We start from the raw sequence: 22,434 nt of genomic DNA, 5'->3' as shown, positions 1-22,434 counted from the left end.
ACTGCTCCTGGACTGATTTTTTTCTTTCCTTTTCACTTCAGATAGAGAGAGACACACAGAGTGAGAGAAAGAGGGAGAGATACCACAGTTTCAGGCTTCCCACAGTGCTGTGGCACTCCCATGTGCTACTATGACTTGAACCCAGAGTGGGAGCGTGGTAAGGTGCACACCCTGTCCTGGAGCTATCTGGTGGCCTGAATTGTTTATTTCATTCTCATAGAGGAGCTCCCGGACCTTCCTTACTAGAATTGTGAGTCATCTGTGATTGCAGGCTTGCCATGGAGTTGGCTAGCGGGAATAACCGTATAAATCGGAGTTTGTTTCACACCTACCCCTCACTGTGTGCCTGGCCAGGTGAAAGTATGTTAGAAATACCCTTCCACGCTGGCTGCCTTCATAACAACACTGTGAGGGATGTACTGTTACTGCTGTCTTTTTAGGGATAGGGAGACAGAGAAGTGAAGTAACATACCCAGGTGGTAGAGTGAGTGGGTAGAGAAGCCAGAATGCAGGTGAGGGTGGAAGGGTTACCTCAACTAGGAAATGGATGAATAGATGGCCCTTCATGTCACGTGATCATTTTGTGTCCTAATCTTTGTGTGAAAGTACTGTACTGATATCAATGTTAAAAGAGCTTCTACTTTCCCCGAGTGTGTCACCCTCACCCCTGGCCCCCAAGTCTCACCCATGCTTCCTTCTGGTCTGCCAGTTAATTGACTGGAAAAAAATGCCAGCTAAGCATTGTCCTCTTTTTAATGGCTCTTGAGGTCTCTGATCATTCTTATCAGTAAGTATTTGCCCTGAATTTATGTAGTTAAAAAGATTTACTAGATTGCTCTTCCAATTTCTTTTTCTTCTTCTTTTTTAAATTTCTTAGTCTTAAGATTGTATCTTGCCACAATGCTTCTGACAAAATTAGGAAAGCATATGGTTGTACAACTTTTTAATAGTAGCAGTTTAAAAAATTCTTTCCATACCAGTGCCTTCTCCAGCTATAACTAACTGTAATGGTTTTGAAATTAACTGGATGTGTCATTTATTTACATTTTTAGCCCAGAAGTAAGAACCCTTTAAAAGCAAATTTGTTTCATAAGGTTAACACTAAGACATTTAAATTTGTCATTGTGTTTTTGTAGCACTTATCTTGCAGTGCTTGGGTAATTAACACCCACGTTTCATGACATTGAAATATTTGGGCGTATTGGGATACTGTAGCTGTACTGCATGCCTTGAGAATGAATGCTAAAACATACATTTCTCCCAATCCTGAGTTTCAATAAATACAGTTAATTTGAATGACATTAATAGAGATCTCAGGCAGATTCTCAAATCTTAGAACATTCCAGAAAAATACACCTGTGCAGTGGCTCCTTCTTTCATCTAGATCCAAGAAAATGTAAATGTAAAATGTGAATTGTGACTTGAAGAAGACTTGAAAACACTTCTTTGAATCTCTTATATTTCAAAGACAACAGAAAAAGTTTGTTCTTGAGCCAGAACAAAAACTGTCCTGTGCATTGATTGTAATCAGAGCAACAGAGTGCTGTCCAGGTCCTCACAGAGCCCTTGGTGGAAATTTGAGGCCAGGAGTTGGCTTAAAATATTTAGGACAGTATTACACCAAAGCAAAGGACTCTGGGGAAGAAGGGTAGGAATAGGGCTTGGGGTGGAAAAGGACCTAAGTCGGGGGTGAGAGTGCTTTGCTGAGATCTGTCATGAGGAGATGAGCAATTACATACATGACAATTATACTATAAACCATTTGCCCTTTTAATAAAATGATAAAAGGAAAAAAAGACTATTTGGGACAATGTCAGCAAATTGAACTAGTAAGTGTTGGTGTACAGGACTTATATGATTCTATATGTGACACACATAACAGCAACAGCCAGTGATCAGTAGTCCCAACAAAACAATGCCAGCAAGTCACCCCCATGCTGTGAAATGACTCCAGGAAATAGCCAGTAAGCACATATCACCTAGCTCATCCTTGACCAGCACCATTGGTTTCTCTTGTTAATGGTTATAGTAATAAAAGTAAACAGGGAAATGGAACATCAAAAGAGACAGCATTGAGGGATCCAAACCCACCATTTTGACTGTCCTAGCTAATTAATCACAGCACTGTATAGTCACATGTTGGTTAGAAGTATATCTGAAAAATCATGTTAGCCAGGAGCTCTCTTTGTGCCTTCTTGTACTCCTGATTCCCTCATGTCCTATGTGGCTAGCCATATTTTGCAAAGTCTACTGGCTTTGTCCTCAATACAAAGAGCTTCTCTATAGAGATGACCTGTTGGTGACAGTCACCAGGTCATGAGTTTTCCCATGTAGAGGAGTTGAGTCCTCTACTGTCTTGAATGGTGTGAACCTTAAGGATTGGACTGTGGGTATTTGTCTGTTGCCAGATTCTCTTTAGCCTTCATATATATATATGAAATGGAGCTTGACCCTTCTCATATTACTCTGTGAACCTTCTGTGTTCATTTGCCCTTTCCTTTCAGAATTGGCTCAGAGAGCGATACTGTTAGCAGAAGCACCTGCTGTTAGCAGTGACACCTAGCCACACAGAAAAGACAGATTTCTCCTCAGCAAGGAGATAAGTGTGAGTACAGTCCTAAAGGAGCAGAGCAGGGAGAAATGATTGTGAACAGTGCTTACTTAACTTGGAGTGCATGCTGGGAGGGGCTTTAGAGATTAAAGTATTTGGCCAGAGTCTTAAAGAAACAAACAAACAAAAATTCTATAACTATATGGGAGGGAGTCAGTAGTAGAAGGAAAGCCCTGAAGGCTACACAGATGACATTCCAGACACTGCTGGTTGTGGTGTCACATGGTATCACTGGTCTTATTTCCGATTTATCATCAATCTTTAATGAACTTGGTTGGAACAATACATTTACTAGGTTCTCAATCAACCCTCAGTGAATGGGTAATCATTTATTTTTTCAAAATGCAAGGTGAGGAGGGGGCCGGATATAGTACACTTCGTTAGGAACACACATTAGCATATGCAAGGACCCGGGTTTGAGCCTCCACTTCACACCTGCAGTGGGGAAACTTCATGAGTGGTGAAGTACTGCATGTGTCTCTCTGATCCCTTCTTTCTCCCCCTCTCCTCTTAATTGCTCTCTATTCTATCAAACAAAGAAAAACCAGAAAATAAAATGGCCACCAGGAGCAGTGGATTCCAACTTGTAGGCACTAAGCCTCAGAGATAGTCCTAGTGGCAGGAAAAAAAAAAGCTTTATACAGTGTCAACAAAATATTATAGACTGTCAAGTTTGTATATTGGAAAAAAAACAACACAGCAAAGTAGAGGACCTCCTACCCTAGTAGTGTGAGTCTGCTAGATGGAAGCTGTCCTATAGTGAAATATCCCCCACCCTATGAACAGTAACTGTCATGTCTAATTTTTATGTGCCAACTTGACTAGGTCGTGGTATGGTCCTCACTTTTTGGCCAAATATCAATCCAGGTTGTTGTAAAGGTTTTTCTTTAATTGATTAGTTCACAGTATTATAACATTTTAGAAGTGTATTTATCTTTAGACCTATTCATATATGTAAGGCTTTCACACTCACCACCAGAATCCTAGAGCCATTTCATTAGAAAGATTTCCCTACCTATTCATGGTCCCCTTCGCCTCTGATGATCACAGTCTCTCTCTCTCTCTCTCTCTCTCTCTCTCTCTATATATATATATATATATATATATATATATATATATATATATATACCTGAGTGAGAAATTAGTTTTGCTATTTTCTTTTTCTTTCAGTTCACCTGCTTTTAGTTATTTACATTCTACATATGGATGAAGTCATCCAATAATTGTCTTTCACAAGCTTATTTATTTCATTTAGCATACTTACTGCAAGTTACATCCCTTTAATCCACCAGGTGTGACATCATCTTTTTATGTTACAGAGCTGTAGTCCACTGAACACATGCCCCACAGCTTCTTTTTTGTAGTTATCTGTCCGTGAGCCTTTAGGTTGAGTCCATATTTTAGCTATTGTGAATAGTGCAGCTTTTCTTTCAGATTAGTGTTTTCATGTCCTTTGAATGTGTGTCTAGGAGTGCTATTGCAGGCCCATACTATTACCCCCATCCTCATTTTTACTAGGAAGGTGGGTGAGATTAACATTCAAAACCAGTAGACTTTGAGTAAATCCAAGTATACTCTATGGTGTGGGCAGGTCTCAAGGATGTATGAGAAGAGGTTGAGACCTCCCAGAGAAGAAGGAATTCTGTTTGCACACTTGCTGCAATATCAGCTCTTCCCCAGGTCTCTGGCCTGCAGATTTTAGACTCATCAGTCCCCACAACCCATCAGAAGCTGTCAGGGCCTGTCAGTAGTTGCTTTTTTTCCCAGTGCCTTGAGCTTCTCAGACTGTCCTTGGAGGAATTTGGTATCAATAAACAGATTACACCGATCTATAATGTGGGAGACTGTTACAGTGACAGGTTGGACACCACTCCTTTGAAACAGCTGAGGGGGGGGGGTGACAACAAGACTGAAGGTGTTTGTGAAATGACAAAGGACATGGGAGGAATTCAGTGCAGGCTGTTCCCCTTAATGAAGCCACCACAGAGGAAATTTTCTTCTTGTAAAGCTGCTCACTTTGCATTGAAACACATTGCTTTTGCAAGGTGCAGAGGCTGAGTAGAGTCTAGATCTAATACTTGTACAAATGTTCTGTGGAGCTAGTGTGCCCCATAAAGAAGGCAAGCCAAAAGTTATATGGCAGTATCATGGGACGAAAGTGGTCTTCTTAAGCAAAGTGAGTCATACTTGAAATGTGCATTTCCTTTTATGATTGATTTCTGTGGTCAGCCTTTGACATCACTCAGGCTTTGGGGAAGGTATTCAAATTCCTCTCTACAATAGGAGGAAAAGAAGCCTCTTGAGATGAAGTGACTAGGTCAGGGTCACAGAGAACTAAGATTCACCTCTCCTGGTTCAAATAGTTGCATAGCTTACTTTAGCTGCCAGATTCTCATAAAACTCCAGCACATTGTAGCTTTGCTAATAGTGAATTTTTCTCTACCTTAATTTATTTGTGGGACAATAGTAGAGGTTTAATAAAAACATCTTCATTCAGGATGGTAGTAAATAGAGATCTGTGATTGAATGAGATTAAGAGAAAAGTATGCTGTGTACTTCTAGGCCTTCGTTTGAAACAATCTTGTAGGAGTTGGGGATGTAGTGCACCTAGCTTGCATGCCTGGGGCTCCAGAGGTGCCAGGTTCAACCCCTGGCAGTACCATATGGCAGAGCTGAGAAGTGCTCTCTGGTCTGTCTCTCAAATTTAAATAAATCACCTCAAAGGGTATTTCAGAACCCCATAGGTATTTTTATTGCTTTCTATCCCTCCTTGTCAAGTGCCTGAGCTGGTTCTGTCCTTAGAGCAGAACTCTCAGGATGCATCTGTTCACACACTGGAAGGCATTTTGACAAGGGATGTCTCAATCACTGCTCTGTTCATGATCCCTGGCACCACATGGCAGTTCTACTGTAGTGATGGTATGCTGTCTCATCTCTTTCTGTTTCTTTCTATCTGAAATAAAAAGGATGAAAACAGTCTGGGATGAGTGGATTTACTCATGCTCCAGGCCCCAGCACCACAAAGTTAAAAACTCGGGGTGGGGGTTGGGGGAGGTTGTCTCAGAGATAACTCACCCTGTAAAGCATGTGCCTTGCCATCTGTGAGGTCTCAGATTGGAGTTTCAGAATCACATGGGAGGTCTTTGACACCACCAGGGAGATCCATGGGTGGCTGGGTAATGTGTGATGGGTCTCTTCTCTCTTTCCCCCTTTTCCCTTTTTTTTGTTGCCACCAGGGTTAGCTGGGACTCAGTGCCAGCACAACAAATCCACTATTCCCAGCTACCTTTTCTTTTCCTTTTCTCCCCTCCACTTTTTATTTTATTTGATAGGACAGAGAAATTGAGCGGGGATGAGGAGAGAGAGGGAAAGAGAAAGACACCTGCAGACTTGCTTCACTGCTCATGAAGTGTTCCCTCTGCACATGGAGACCGGGTGCTCAAACCTGGATCCTTTGTATATGGTAATGTGTGAACTTAACCAGGTGAGCCACTGCCAGGCCCCATTGTCTTCCTCTCTTTAAACAAAAAAAGAAAAAGTAAATGGATCTAAGAGGCTGCTGAGCAGTGTGGCACATACTTGAGGCCCTGGAGTCATTCCCCGGTGCTGCGGAAAAAATATTTTACCTTGTTTCAAAAACTGTTCTATAGAAAAGAGCTTCAGAGAGTGGTGGTGCCCATGTTGTGAATATAAACTTGGTATCAGGGGGTGGATAAATCACCTTATGATTCTCTTTCCCTTCCACCCTGAATTTTTGAAGAATTTATTTATTTATTCATGAGAAAAGTAGGAGGAGAGAAAGAACCAGACATCACTCTGGTACATGTGCTACTCGGGACCTCATGGTTGAGAATCCAGTGCTTTATCCACTGCGCCACCTCCCAGATCACCCACTCTAAGTTTTGGTAATGATTTTTCTTATGCTATTTTTTTTGGTGATAATAGAAAATCAAATATACAGTAGCATATAGGATTAGATGGTCTAATGTATTGATGATGAGCACATAACAATATTGTTATTAGTTACCTAATAATTACTTGTTGAAAGAATAGAGTTTTGAGCAACTTCAGTGTTTGGGTTTGGCAGATATTTTCCAGGGGAGTGACTGTTAGAACATATTCAAGCCTCTCAGTAGCAAAGATGATAGTACAAAGTGAGTTAGTAAGTAAATATGATAATTATTTTAACCATGTGTATGGCCTATATGCACAGGCAGGACATGCTATTTTGTTAAAGAGAAAGATTAGGGTTTTTTTTTTTTTCTTTTTGCCTCCAGGGTTATCACTGGGGCTCAGTGCCTGTACTATGAATCTACTCCACCTTTCCCATTTTGTTGCCTTTGTTGTTATTGTTGCCATTGCTATTGTTGTTGTTGGACAGGACAGAGAGATATGGAGAGAGGAGGGGAAGAAAGAGATGGGGAGAGAAAGACAGACACCTGCAGACCTGCTTCACCACTTGTGAAGCGACACCCCTGCAGGTGGGGAGACGGGGTTGCTTAAACTGGGATCTTTACGCTGGTCCTTGAGCTTTGCACCACGTGTGCTTAACATGCTGCACTACTGCCCGGCCACAAAAAGATCAGTTTTAAAGAATGACATCTAGCACTTGCCCCTCTTAAATAAGAAAGTTAAAAACTCAAGGAAAGATTTTAATTATCATACTCACTGTGCATCGAAGGCAAACTTGAAGACCTTAGATTTTTTTTTTTTTCCCTATGATTGCAGGCTTTCAAAATTCTGACAAGGCTGCTTCTAAATTAGTTAATGTTGAGTGCTGTCTTTCTGTAGATTGACGACTGGTTGGTGGTGCTCTATCTTATTGGAAAAAGAAAAGCATCAGAAATGGCTCCACCATCTGTTGGCTGGAAGGGTGGTGATGTGTAGTGAGGAGAGGAGGTTACTGAACAGTAATCTTAAACCCATCTTGCTTTCAGATAGAAAGTTTACTATATTCAGGAACGAGACCTATTTCTGAAGCTGCTCAATTTCAATCTTCAGGAGCAAGTTAGTATATTCCTTACTTGTTTGTTTACAGAGCAGCCCCCCCCCCTTATTTCTTGGGAAATGTTATTTTTGAACCAGAAAGGCAAAGTCTTCCTCCGAGAACTTAATTAAATGGTTCAGTGGAGTGAACTCTTAATTTCTATGGGTTTTAATTTTCAAAGCAATACCTATCTATGAAAGCCATTTGTTTCTGTTCATCAGAGTTAACACAGAATGCTTGTCAGGTGACAGAGAGAACTTAGGGTTCTGTGCTTATGGTCCACAGTAAGAATCCAGACTGTGCTCTCTGGGAAACAAAAAGCCCATTTTGCAATGTTTGTCATTTTCTGTGATGAAAATATTCCTACATGATTAACTTCAAACCACCTATCTGACACTACAGAACATGGAGTTGGAAAGAGAAAGTAGTAGCTTGCATTCTGCTGTGTTTTCCTTTACTGTAAAGAAGACAGAAATAATTCCAGGAGCATAGAGAATATGTATTATAAATGTAATTCATGTACCACATTTTTCTATAGTATGAGCGAGGATAACTAAGGTATTAAAATAGGAAGTGGTGCGAGTTGAGTTTTATTTTTGCTTGTTTTATAATTTTTCTCTTAAGTTTGTATAACCTAATTTTATTTTATTTTTAAATAAATATTTTTTATTTAATTTTTTATTTATAAAAAGGAAACAATGACTAAACCATAAGATAAGAGGGGTACAACTTCACACAGTTCCCGCCACCAGAACTTTGTATCCCATCCCCTCCCCTAATAGCTTTCCTATTCTTTATCTCTCTGGGAGTATGGAGATAACCTAATTTTAAAGGGTGCCTGTGGGCCACTCCATGGATGGTAGAGAAGTGCTGTGGTATCTCAATTTCTCTCTCTCTCTCTCTCTCTCTCTTTTAATCACCCTCCCCTACTCCCTGTCTTTCTATTTCCATCTGAAATGAAAAGAATGAAAAATTGGTCCTGGGATGGTGGAATTGCTCAAAAAAATAGTTATTATTACTGTTGGGTCTTTCATAGCCGAGAGGACTGTGTGGCTCTTTGTGTGAGTATTTTTCCAGCTCTGTTAAATGAGATGAATTTAAGAGTTGGTTGAAAGTTGCTGATAAGGTGCCACAAACTCAATTAGTAGAACTTTTTTTGAATGATAGTGTTTGTTTTTAGTAAAAGCAGTTTCTCCTTCCAGTTACAATTTTTTCTCCATAAGTTTTTTTTTTTTTTTTGTATTTTAATAAAAATTCCATCATTGGCAAAGGTGCTGTGTCCTTTCTTCATGCTTCCTAGGGCTTCTGAAGGCTCAGTGCCAGATGAGCCCGACATGGAGCACCTGCAACTCCAGAACTAAAGCATACATCAAACAGAGTCCAGAAAGCACAGGTGAAAATAAGGACTGTAGTGAGTACTCTAGGTGTATAGTGAGAGGGAAAATCAGTTACTTAAAAACTAGATAATCAATAGGGCCATTGAGAGCTAAATTATTTAATATCAGACTCTCTTTAAATAATAAATGCCACCTCATTAAGTTGAAACCCGCTAATATAGACTCTGCAAATTCAGACAAAAGTCACTAAAGATGTTTTAGTGAAAAAACACTCAGATTTATTTTCTTTTCTTTTCTTTTTAAAAAATATTTATTTATTTTCTTTAATGCCCTTGTTTCATTGTTGTAGTTATTGTTGTTGTTCATTGTTGGCTAGGACAGAGAGAGATGGAGAGAGGAGGGTAAGACAGAGAGGGGGAGATAAAGATAGACACCTGCAGACCTGCTTCACCGCCTGTGAAGCGACTTCCCTGCAGGTGGGGAGCCGGGGCTCGAACCAGGACCCTTATGTCAGTCCTTGCACTTTGCACCACCTGTGCTTAACCTCTGCGCTACCGCCCAACTCCCTCAGACTTGTTTTCTAGCCTGAACTTTTCCATGTCTAATGCATTGACAAAATCTAGTCTGAGATCAGAATTCTTTTTTAGAATTTTAAAATTTTTATTAGTGATTTAATATTGATTTACAAACTTATTAGCTAATAGGGGTATAATTCCATAACATTCTCACCACCAAAGTTCTGTGTCCTCACCTTCTCCATTGGAAACTGCAGAAATTCTCCCATGGTCACAGATATGGGTTGACTTTATATTTATATGTCTATATCTCTCTATTTATGTGTGTGTATATATATATATATATATATATATATATATATATATATATATATATATATATGGCCTATTTTTCTATATTCCTGCCTTCACTTCCTTTCTAAGTTACACCTACACCTATTACTACTTTCGAGAGTCCTTCGTCTTCTTTTTTTTTTTTTCTCTCTTTCCCCTCATCTCTCTGATAAGGAGATAAGTCTTCCTCTGTGTTTTCTAGATTCACTTCCCTTTCTTTGATAGTACAAAAACAAGATTCTTGGTGACAAATGCTCCGGGTACTGGTAGCATTGAGATTCAGAGCACTCAGTCTTCTTCTTCTACCCTTTACCTCTCTGAAGACTATGGACCAAAATTCTTTATGGGGTGCAGAAGAAGTTCTAGCTTCTGTAATTGCTTCTTAACTGGACATGGATGTTGTCAAGTCAATCCATATCCCCAGCATGAGAAATCAGAGTTCTTATTTTTTATTGATTTCATAGTGATTGACAAGATTATAGGATAAGAGGGGTACAATTCCACACAATTTCCACCACCAGAGTTCTGTATCCCATCCCCTCCATTGGAAGCTTTCCTGTTCTTTATCCCTCTGGGAGTATGGGCCCAGGATCATTATGGGTTGCAGAAAGTGGGAGGTCTGGCTTCTATAATTGCTTCTCTGCTGTACATAGGCATTGACAAGTCAATTCATACCCCCAGTCTGTTCCTGTCTTTCCCTAGTGGGGTGGGGCTCTGGGGAGGTGGGGTTCCAGGACACATTGGTGAGGTTGTCTGCCCAGGGAACTCAGGTTGGCACCATGGTAGCAACTGCAGTTTGGTGGTTGAAAAACAGTAAGATACAAAGCAGAACAAATTTTTTAATAATCAGGAACCTAGGGAGTCAGGCAGTAGCACAGCAGGTTAAGTGCACGTGGCACAAAGTGCAAGGACCAGCATAAGGATCCCGGTTCGAGCCCCGGCTCCCCACTTGCAGGGAAGTCGCTTCACAAGCGGTTGAAGCAGGTCTGTCTTTCTCTCCCTATCTCTGTCTTCACCTCCTCTCTCCATTTCTCTCTGTCCTATCCACCAATGATGACATCAGTAACAACAACAATAATAACCACAACAATAAAACAACAAGGGCAACAAAAGGGAATAAATAAATATTTTAAAAAATAAGAAAAATAATCAGGAACCTAAAGGTAAAAGTATAGCAGATGAGATTTGGCTTCTCCATTTTGGGAAAAGCTAGGAAGTCTATTTTAGGTTTATTCCAAGGGGGCCCATGACTTTACTAATTTTTTTTTTTTTTGCCTCCAGGCCTATTGCCTGGGCTCAGTGCCTGCACCATGAATCCACTGCTCCTGGAGGCCTTTTTTTTTTCTTCCCCTTTTGTTGCCCTTGTTGTGGTTATTATTCTTATTGTTGATGTTGCTTGTTGTTGGATAGGACAGAGAGAGAAATGGATGGAGAGAGGAGGGGGAGACAGAGACGGGGAGAGAAAGACACCTACAGACCTGCTTCACCACCTGTGACTTTAATGAGAATTTAGTTTATACAGTTTTGCTTTTCCTAAGAGATAGATATTTTTTTTTCTTCCAGCGTTATTGCTGGGCTTGGTGCCTGCACCATGAATCCACCGCTCCTGGAGGCCATTTTTCCCCCTTTTGTTGCCCTTGTTGTTGTAGCCTCGTTGTGGTTATTATTATTGCCATTGTTGATGTTGTTCATTGTTGGATAGGACAGAGAGAAATGGAGAGAGGAGGGGAAGACAGAGAGGGGAAGAGAAAGATAGACACCTGCAGACCTGCTTCACCGCCTGTGAAGCGACTCCCCTGCAGGTGGGGAGCCAGGGGATCGAACCGGGATCCTTACGCCAGTCCTTGCACTTTGCGCCACATGCGTTTAACCCACTGCGCCACCGCCCGACCCCCGAGATAGATATTTTTTTAAATAAAGCCTAGATATTGGACACTGTTCTGCTACCCAATCTGTGTGTCTGTGTGTCAGTCTGCTTATACAGGTGTGTGCACACATGTGCAGTTACTACTTTCTTACCATTCTTCTTGTATGTTAGATGGTCTTTTTGAATTAGTTTCTTTCTTACTAGAATTAGTTTTTACAGAAGATCTGGTCGTGATAACCTCACTGCATCTGTTTATTTTAAAATTTTTCATTTCCCATCTTTTCAAGGTTGTTTTGAATAATACATGGCAATTGTCTTTGCTACAAAATTGGCTGTGGGCAGAATTCTAACAAAGATCAGGTAAAGGCAAAGTTGGAAAGGGTAGACATCAGTGAGGGAGAAGACTCTGACCGGAGTAATTGGCTCAACTGGGACAGAGGTTGTGGGGGGCTAATTGGCTGGTGACTTTGCCAGGCAAATGAGAATCAATTAAAAAAAAATAAAGGATGGTTAGGAAGAGAGACAGACACACAGAGACAGACAGTCTGGCTATAGCACCACTATAATGTCTTATGTGGTGCTGGAAATTGAACTCAGGCCGTACACATACAGAGCATGTACTTTACCTCATAATTTTCTATTCCCTTTTCCTGTTTCTTCTCCTATTCCCCCTCCCCTCCCTTCTCCTTCTCTTCTCTTTCTTTCCATATTCCCTCCTTCCTTCTTTCCTTTCTTCTGTTATCACTGGGGTTTCATCAGTCTGGACTGACATTTTCTGATATATATATATATATATAATACATATGGGGGTGAGGGGTTGAAATACTACATCGAATCTTTCTCTGATGCAGTGGGAACCAGCCACAAAACTCTGTTTGGGTTGTGCTCATGCCAAAGCAAGCAAGCAGATGTACTATCTGGATGAGCTATTTCATTGGCCCAGGATGCTTTGTCTTTTGGGGGTGGACATAGGGGTCTGTCCTGTGTAGGAAGTTCAGCAGCATTCCAGTCTTCTACCCATTAGATGCCAATAGCACTGCTGCCCCTCTCCTTCCCCACCATGACAGCTAAAACTGTCTCCAGACACTGCCTATTGCCAGTTGACCTCTGGGGACAAAGGTAGAGAGGTTCTGTGTTAACACAGGATCTGCAGTAAATAACTTCATAAAGATCCCAGCTTTATACATCTAATTGTCTTACTACTATCTCACACTACAGTAGTTTTCTATTTATAAGTCTCTCTCATGTGGCTCTAGCAACAACTGCATGAGTCAGGAATGCTTTCTTGTCATTACGTTGATGAAACCAGTGAGACAACAGTTTAAATCATTTTGCAATAAAACAAAGAGGAAGTAATTGTAATAATAAGATTACTTTTTGTTACTCATAATAGATATTTTGCTTACTGTGGCCCAGACTTTATTTATTTATTTATTTATTTATTTATTTATTTATTTATTTATTTATTATCTAAGAAAGGAGACATTAACAAAACCGTAGGATAAAAGGGGTACAGCTCCACAAAATTTCCACAACCCGATCTCCCTATCTCATCCCCTCCCCTGATAGCTTTCCCATTCTCTATCTCTCTTGGAGTATGGGCCCAGGGTCGTTGTGGGTTGCTGAAGGTGGAAGAACTGGCTTCTGTAATTGCTTCCCCACTGAACATGGGCGTTGACTGGTTGATCCATACTCCCAGTCTGCCTCTCTCTTTCCCTAGTAGGGTGGGTCTCTGGGGAAGCGGAGCTGCAGGACACATTGGTGGGGTCATCAGTCCAGGGAAGTCTGGTCGGCATCATGCTGGCATCTGGAACCTGGTGGCTGAAAAGAGAGTTAACATACAAAGCCAAACAAATTGTTGAACAATCATGAACATAAAGGCTGGAATAGTGCAGATGAAGTGTTGGGGTGGGGTACTCCCTGCAGACTCTTGTGTACTTCAGCTTTCAGGTATGTATTTTTCCCTGGTTTATGGGCACGTGTGAACATATGCTCTATCTCAGGGGACTTTATTGGGGAGTGGACCACCTGGAATGGAAATAGAGAATACTATGAAAGGAAAGGTCTCACCCGAGTGATGAAGCTGAAGGGTTGTCATTCCACACCTGAAGTCTCTGGACACAGTCTGAAGTGAAGCATGTTGGGGTGGCACTCACTGTGTTGATTAGGTTGCGATCCACAGATGCAATATTATTTGATTTGAATTGAGAGAAGGATGCAGGAATGTGTGGCCCAGACTTTATTTGAAATGATTTACAGGTGTTAATTTTGTGACAAGTCAAAATGTTTTTTTAATTAATTAACTAATTAATTATTGGATATAGAGGGAAATTGAGAGGAGATAGAGATGGAGAGAGACAGAAAGACACCTGCAGCCCTACTTCACCACTTGTGAAGCTTTCCCCCTGCAGGTGGGGACCAGGGGCTTGAACCTGGCTCCTTGCACACTGTAGTGTGTGCACTTAACCAGGTGCACCACCGCCTGGCCCCTCAAGTCAAAATATTTATTTCAGAGAAATCAAAATTAAATTAGAGAGGTTAAGAAATCCAAGCAAGCACACACAGCCAGCAGGTGGAAGAAGTCTCATGCCCACTTGGCTCTGGATTAGAAGGGAGAGGTCCAGGATTCTCACTCTTCTTGGGGGAAGCTCTTCTGCTGTGTTGGAGGCTGTTTTCCTAGCCCTGGCCAGCTCAAGTCTACTGGCTTATACATCATTTGTTCTATAACCTCATCCACCAAATCTCACAGAGATTGCATTGGGACTAGTCTTTCTGTGATTGCTTTTTTCAGTTTTAATCTGCTGTTATCTCGAGTTATTCTTTATTTCTGCTGCTGCATTTCATGGAAGTCTAGATTTGTTACAACTGCCTATCTAGTTTTGATGCAATCACTTTTTGCAGCTCCTGTATACTCACTCAAAAAGCTTCATTTCTTATGCCTAAACTTATTCTGTGATATTCTCAGTGTCTTTTCACCAATACCCAGTACTACATTTACATGAATGTGTTTTATTTTCCAGAAAAATTGTTAATGAACTCATTCCCTCCACTTTTTCTTTTGTGCTTGTTAAGACTTTCTTTCCTTGTTCTTTTTGACTTCCACCACACGCCTTCTGTCCTACATTCAGAACCCTAACATGGACAAGGGAAAGACAGGCTTCCTCTAGCTCTGCTGCAGACATCTATTATAGGAAGATCAGCTACAGCCACAGTAATTGGAAAGAACTAGAGTGAACTATTTTTAGTACCACTGATCAGGTCTAAAATGCATTCCCTCTCCATGATTATGATCCTGTGAGGGGCCACTGCTCCCTCAGCTTCTGGTTTTCTTTTTTTCAGGTCTCAGGTTGGGGATGGGGCAAGTTGAAGTCAAGACTATGACTGCAGAGCAAGTCTTTTGAATTAGTAGAGATGGACATTATTACTACAAAGACATGAAACATCTTTTTTTAAAAAAAATTTTTATATATAATAAGGAAACATTGACAAAACCATAGGATAAGAGGGGTACAGCTTTGCATAATTTCCACCACCAGAACTCTATCCCATCCCCTCCCCTGATAGCTTTCCTATTCTTTAACCCTCTGGGAGTATGGACCCAAGGTCATTATGGGATGCAGAAGGTGGAAGGTCTGGCTTCTGTAATTGCTTCTCCGCTGAACATGGGCTATGACAGGTTGATCCATACTCCCAGCTTGTCTCTCTGTTTCCCTAGTAGGATGGGGCTCTGGGGAAGCAGAGCTCCAGAACACATTGGTGGGGTTGTCTGTCCAGAGAAGTCTGGTTGCATCCTGCTAGCATCTGGAACCTGGTGGCTGAAAAGAGAGTTAACATACAAAGCCAAACAAATTATTGAATAATCATGGACCTAAAGGCTAGAATAGTGCAGGTGAAGAGTTGGGGTGGGGTTCTCTGTTTTGTAGATAGCTAGTAGGTGTATTTTAGTTACATTCTAAAGGGCCTGTGGCTATGCTAGTTTTTTTTTTTTTTTTTTCTCTTTGCCCCCGAGCCTGAAATCTGATATGCCAGTGGATCCGAGTTATTGTCTGGGGACCAGAAAGCTGGATCAGGGAAGAGAGTAGCTCCCTAATATGGGAAAGGTGTATAAATATTGTTGACTGTAAACCCCATCGATTTGATGGGATCTGGAGCCCATAATCAGCTTAGGAGCCTATGTGACCTCTACATCCCTATAGATCTGAGCTCACATTCTGTGGTCATGAGTAGGAACATTCCATGCTGCCCCAATATCAACCCATCTTCCTCAGGTGTGGCATAGAGTATGTTGTCCAGCCTCCCTTCGGAGGATGGAACATTCTCTACCATTGTTGATCCAAGTTGAGAGCAAGGTTCTATGTGGGTCCACAAAGGCGTCTATTTTGTTGTTGCTGATAGAAATAACCAGTAACAATGGAGGGAGGGATTTATTCGAGGTCTAGGCCCATGTCTGTTTGGGAATCTCAGGAGCAGAGACCATCTTCTAACAGAACAACAGAAGCTTTCACTCTCCCCCTGGCATAACCTTTCTACAAATAGAACTTAGTATGTGATGCCAATATCAAACATATAAAAGTGGTGTTTTATATTCACAGACATCACCTTTTCTTCTTGTAAAATAAAATGATGAGAATAATTAGATTATTTTGGGCAAATGGTACTTTGAAATGAGAGGGTACAAGTGGTAAGTGAAGTTTCTCTGATGTACAAAGAGAAAATAAATTATTTTCTGCCTGGTAAGCAGGAGATTTATGTTCACATTGATAAGTGCTTGCAAATTGCACCCTTCGCAGCAACAATCCACATTTCCATCTCAGGATCCTGTTTAGTGAAACATTCTATTTCATTTTAAAATTAAGTTTATTTAACAAAGTGGTTTAAAAATGAAAATGAAGCAGAATTTTTAATTAATCATAAATGAAAGGAGAAGATTGTCACTGAGTCTTTCTCCAAATCCAGTTAGTAAAGTACTGTCTCTACAGGTTCCAGTTCCATATCACATGAGATAGTGTTTCAATTGTAGTTCTTAGAGAAATTAAAATGCAGATGTGGGACCTCTGAAAATCTCTTTGTTTCATTAACTGTATGTTGAAAAAAAAAGTGCATTTGTTTGTTGCTTGAAGCCCAGTAGTCCAGAATGCTGCATTTTGAAGACCAGGGCAGCACAGTTCTCCAAGTTGACTGTCTTCCCCTATCTGGGGTGCAGTTTAGAAGTAGCTTCCAAAAAGAAGGGGGTGACACCCAGTATGAGCTCAGGATAAGGAGAGGAAGAGACCTTTTCTGCTTAGGCCTCCTTCCCTGAATCAGTGCCTCTAGTTTCCCCAGTATTTGAAGCACACAGCTCTCTGGAAGGGTTAGAAGGGAAACTGATAGAGAGAAGACTGAGCAAGACGGAATGATGTGTGTGAGAAATGATCTGGTGACAGGTCAGCAGCTGTAAACTTAGCTGATCTGTCCAGGTCCCCCAGCTTCTGCCAGCTTTAAATGCTCTACTGCTTATATACTTAAGATGATCCTAAGAGGGCTAGTGAGATAGCTAACCTGGATAGTGTGCCTGCTTTGCCTTGTTCTCCATCTGAGTTCAAACCTGGAAGGAGTTTAGTATTGTGGTATCTTCTTTCCTTCCCTCAGTTTATCTTTGTCTCTCTCTCTCTGAAAAATATCTCAAGAGGGATTAAATCCTGGTGATAACCCCCCAAATCTTAAGATATTAAAAAAAAATCAGCATTTGCAGAACACATATTTTATTGCTTAAGTCATATGAGAGCAAGAAGTCAGAGAAAGTCACACACATGTGATGTTGGGGATTGAAGTGGGCAGGTTGGGCACTCAAGCTCTCTCTATTTTCCCAGCTGCTGAAAATAATTAGACTTCTCTTCTAAGCTCTAGGGACTCAGAGCACTGTGTCTGAGATGCTGAGATCTTGGAGAAAGCACAGCGAGAGACCCAGAGTGAACATTATTTAGGAGATGAGCCAAGGAGAGGAATTGCTTGGGACAGCTCTAGTTCTTTCACAGCATTTGTGGTGATAGCACAGCCACTGGGCATGAACCCTCAGTGGCAGGTGGGCAGTCATTGTTCTTACCCACACACAGGGAGGAGACACCTGATTCCTGCCTGGGATGGCCTGTATATTTGTCTGTATGTGACTGTGGGATGCTATCTGGAGAGATTGTCCTTCTTTCTCTTGTGTGCTCTGACCATGTGTCTGGTTGTGACACACACACACATACACACACACACACACACACACACACACACCATTCCCCTTCCTTTTCTTCTTTCCATGGGTTTTACAAATGCAGTCGAAGTCACACTCCCAGCAGGACACTGGTCATAACTGTCTCTGTGCTGACAAGGGACAGGACTGTCTGTCCTTGCTGCCACTGAATTTTCCTTGTCCTGAGATCCAGTTGTCCCTCAGAGCATAGAAATGAATTTGATGACATTTCTGATGAGCAGGGAAATACATTCCAGGACCCTTTTGAGAGATGAAGAAGGATTCCCAGGGACTGTGACATGTAAGGTGAGGTGGAGAGGAGGAGGAGCCAGCCAGAGATGTTGTTGTGGAGAGGTTTATGAGGGCTCCAGGCCAGGGGAGCAGTGAGTGGGGAAGAGGGTGGGTGCAGAGGCAATCCTCTATGGCTGAGCACCACCCAAAGTCGGAAGTCTGAAAAAGGCTGGTCTTAGGGCCTCTAGTGCCAGCAGACTAGACTGTACTCTCACATTAGTGGGAAGCCATTGAAAGGGCTTAGTCCAAGGATAATATACTCAGGTCTGCACTTTAGAACATTCACTGTGGCAGTTAGGGTAAAAAAGGCCAGACTGACAAGTGTTGCTGTCACCTGGAAGGTGAGCCTGGCCAAGGATGTATTTTGGGGAGTCAGTAGAATTGGTGATGGACATATAGGATATGTGAGGGGCCAAGCTCACTTTCAGGTTTCCAGCTGGAGAACAGGCCTAATAAATGACATTACAGATGGGAGTGGGGGTGGGTGGGACAGAAACTTGCCCTGGGGATGGGATGGGGTGATGGGAAACTGAGCTTCAAACTGACTGAATTTGTAGTGGGTGTGGATGTGCAGTGGAGATTCAGCAGAGAAAGCTACACTGGAGTCATATATATACAGGCTGCTCTCGACATTGTGAAAATGGATGGGATTGCTCAGGCAATGGTGTAGACAAGAGAAGAAAGCTTATCTATCAATAGACCACCAAAGGGGGCTGCTCAGACCCAGTGGGACCCGGAGCAAACAGAGAATAAACAGCTGGATGGGGATAAACCAGAAGGCATTCTAACCTTGACCACAGAAACAGCTGGAATGGAATTGGACTCCAGAGTTCCAGATGCTGATGAGAGAATGGAAGAGGAGATGAGCAGTGATAGTGGGTGAAGGCCTTGACTGCAGGAGAGAATAAATTCTAGTGTGTTTAGAGAGAGGGAGAGATAGCAGCAGAGAGCTCTGAGCAGCTTGGATGCTGATGGGAAGCCACTATTAGAGAAGTAGTAGTGGAAGTCTGGGGAGACTGAGCTGTGAGGGTCAAGAGATGGGAGAGAGCACAGGAGCCAGCATAGCCACTGAAAGATGACCTCAGGAAATCAGAGAGACATCCTTTCCATCTGAGGGAAGAGTAAAACAATGGGCGGTAAAGCATTGCTTCATAATCTAATGTTTTAATTGTGTACTTTTAAACACTTTCTCCACAGACACTACCCAAAGCAGTCCTTCACTACCGTGGCAGACACACCAGAAAACCTTCGCCTGAAGCAGCAAAGTGAATTGCAGAGTCAGGTAATTTCTAGACCTATTTCTTTTGTCCCTTCCCTTCCTTTCTCCCCTCCCCTTCCCTTCCCCTGTCCTCCATTCCTTCCCTCCCCTCCTCTGCCCTCCCCTCCCCTCCTCAAGTTGACAGTTAATGTTATTGAAAGGTCAGTCTTCTGAGCTTTAGCCATTGTACCATTTTGGCTGAGCCCCACCACCCAGTGTGGAGATGAGGAGCAGGTCTGAATGGGCATCCTGGTGGAAAGTTCTAGAACTCTTGTTTCACTTGTGCTCTCTGATCATCCCAGCATTCTCAGTTCTCTTAGTCACACGGGACTCTGGAAAATAAGTGAGTTCTGGTCAGCATCAGTGTTTCCCAACAATATTGATTGATTTGGTCCTAAATATTTAAAAATATTTTATAAATAGTTCTTCTGCACCACATGTGCAGTGGGAAAGAGAGGTGTTAACTTGACCCAGTTGTGGGGCTTGTGGGGCTGACACCCATCTGTGCAGCTCACACCAGCCCCCTGCTCTGTTTTCAACCTGTCACTCATTTCACTTTTCCTTCACACGTCACACTGACAGCATGGACAGGGATGAGAATTCCATGGCTGGCGCCCAGTCAAACAGTTTGGACGGAAACTGCCTTCAGTAGAAATATGCAGGTTAAGGCCAATGATCTGAACTGAGGTGTTTTCATCAGGGACACTCAGCCTCTTCCTGAGACTTGAGACTTCCCGAGAAATACAGGACATTCATTTTCAGTGGCATGATGCTGCCTGTTACAATTCCTTTGGCTAGTGGTATCATGAAACAAACTCCAGACAGGTGTGGAGGCAGGAAGGTTTGGTTTGGGTTGTGATCCCTCTTATGCTATTCTTTTTTATTATTACTCTTATTATCATTAAAAATGATTCACTTGTGGTCCGGGAGGTGGCCCAGTGGTAAAGCTTTGGACTCTAAAGCATGAGCTCCTGAGTTCGATCCCCAGTAGCACATGTGCCAGAGTGGTGTTTGGTTCTTTCTCTCTATCTTTCTCATAACTAAATAAAATCTTTAAAAAAAGAGATTCACTTGGGAGGCTGGGTGGTAGCACAGTGGGTTAAGCGCACATGGCACAAAGTGCAAGGACCAACATAAGAATCCCGGTTTGAGCCCCCGGCTCTCCACATTCAGGGGGGTCGCTTCACAAGTGGTGAAGCAGGTCTGCAGGTGTCTATCTTTTTCTCCCCCTCTCTGTCTTCCCCTTCTTTCTTGATGTCTCTCTGTCCTGTCCAACAACAACAGCAATAACAACAACAACGATAACAAGGGCAACAAAATGGGGAAAAAATGGCCTCCAGGAGCAGTAGATTTGTAGTGCAGGCACCAAGCCCCAGCGATAACCCTGGAGGCAAATAAAAAAAATAAAAACATAAAAATAAATAAATCACTTATTTGAGAGAGTGAGAATTAAGAGTTAGAAGAGATTGAGAGAGACCTTTGCTCTGGCATATGGTGGTGCTGGGGATTGAATCTCCAGCCTGTGGGGTGTCAGGCAAACAAGTTGGTACTTTACCAGGCTGAGATATCTCTCTGGCCCTTTTCTGCTCTTCTTTCATTATGATATTATCTTAGCCACTCTGATTCTTTGCAGATGGTCTGATCCTGGTTATTGATCTTGACGGTGGCCACAGGTATCAAATAGGTAGTTGGGGATGAACACATTTGGAAAAATTAAAAAAATATTGTATGGGTGGTTGGGCGGTGGCATACTTAATTAAGCACATACTTTATCATGCGCAAGGACCTGGGTTCAAGCTCCTGCTGCCCATCTGCATGGGGGAAGCTTCGTGAGCGGTGAAGCAGCTCTGCAATGTCTGTCTTCTCTTTCCCTCTCTATCTCCCCATGACCTTCTCAATTTCTCTCTCTCTCTCTCTCTCTTTTTTTTATCAAATAAAATAAAAAGTAGAAGGGAAAAAAAAAAGAAAAATGGATGTGGATTCATAGTACCAGCACCTGGCAACCATATTTTCCAGCAATAACCCTAGTGGCAATAAAAAGAATTGAAGCTTATTACTATACCTATTATTATAATTGCACTTTCTTGTTACTGTCTCTCAAAACATTTGCTATGAAAAAAGCAGAATTCATAGAGGTCAGAGGTGTTCAGTTAATTCTCCTCTGGAAAGCAACTCTGCAATTCTCCATAGTGATAAAGTCAACTCTCAGATGCTCTAGCCTTATTAATTTCTGTGTAGGTTTATCTGCTCATAGAGGAGACTGGTCCTCTTAACCTTCTTTCTGCACATAGAACCACTTCCTAGTCCATTTCATTAGAGGCAGTGTTACTCTACGTGGAATTTTCAGTTCTATGGTGCTGTCAGAAAGACTTGGTTGCCCATTAAATTCTGGTTTATATAAAATGCAAATGTTTGTGTGCTGAGCCATTAGTTTAGAAAAATTGAGTGCTGGCCAAAAGAGGTATTGTGGTGGAGCAGGCAGGAACACCCTTGCTTGTTCGCACCGCCCAGGGTGCCAGGACTTGGCTCTGGTCCGTGTACATCCAATATGCCTTTCTCTCCTTCCAGCTAGGATTAATTAGATCATTCTGGAGAAATTCTCTGAACACATTGGGGAACAGAATGAATCAAGCTATCAAATATTTGTCTCTTGCTTATTCCATGTCCTTGTTCTGTGCAAAAGAATTTGTAATGATTTTATCTTTTCTCCATGGGGCTTACAGGAGGAAGCAGGAAGACTAACACACATTCTTAATGTTACTATTTTTATGCCCTGGGTTGGAGCCCAAGCACCACATGGGAACACCATGGATGTTGGAGCAATGCTTTGATGCCTCTCCCTTCTCCCTACCCAAAGGAAAATATAGAACATTGGGACAGGGAGGTCACAGAGAGATAGTATTGGCATGTGTGAGGATCTGGGGTCATTTCCCACATTAAAAAAAAAAATCCCATTATTGCAAAGGTCTGAAAAGATACCTATCTTACGAGTGAGATGCAGTAATGACCATTGATTTT

The 22,434-nt window shown here is 41.9% G+C and overlaps 1 protein-coding gene across 2 annotated transcripts in view; it reads left to right on the top strand.

Moving 5' to 3' along the window:
• The window catches only part of NEBL (nebulette), a 410,755-nt gene that overhangs the window by 133,472 nt on the left and 254,849 nt on the right, over nucleotides 1-22,434 (top strand). For both annotated transcript variants that reach the window (XM_007526311.3, XM_060192259.1), the window contains exon 3: nucleotides 19,356-19,440. In XM_007526311.3, the coding sequence (XP_007526373.1) occupies nucleotides 19,356-19,440 (85 nt within the window). The remainder of the gene's footprint in view (nucleotides 1-19,355; nucleotides 19,441-22,434) is intronic.

Source organism: Erinaceus europaeus, chromosome 6 (genome assembly GCF_950295315.1).
Source record: "Erinaceus europaeus chromosome 6, mEriEur2.1, whole genome shotgun sequence".
NCBI lineage: Eukaryota > Metazoa > Chordata > Mammalia > Eulipotyphla > Erinaceidae > Erinaceus > Erinaceus europaeus.
This window is presented reverse-complemented; position numbering and strand designations above follow the sequence as displayed.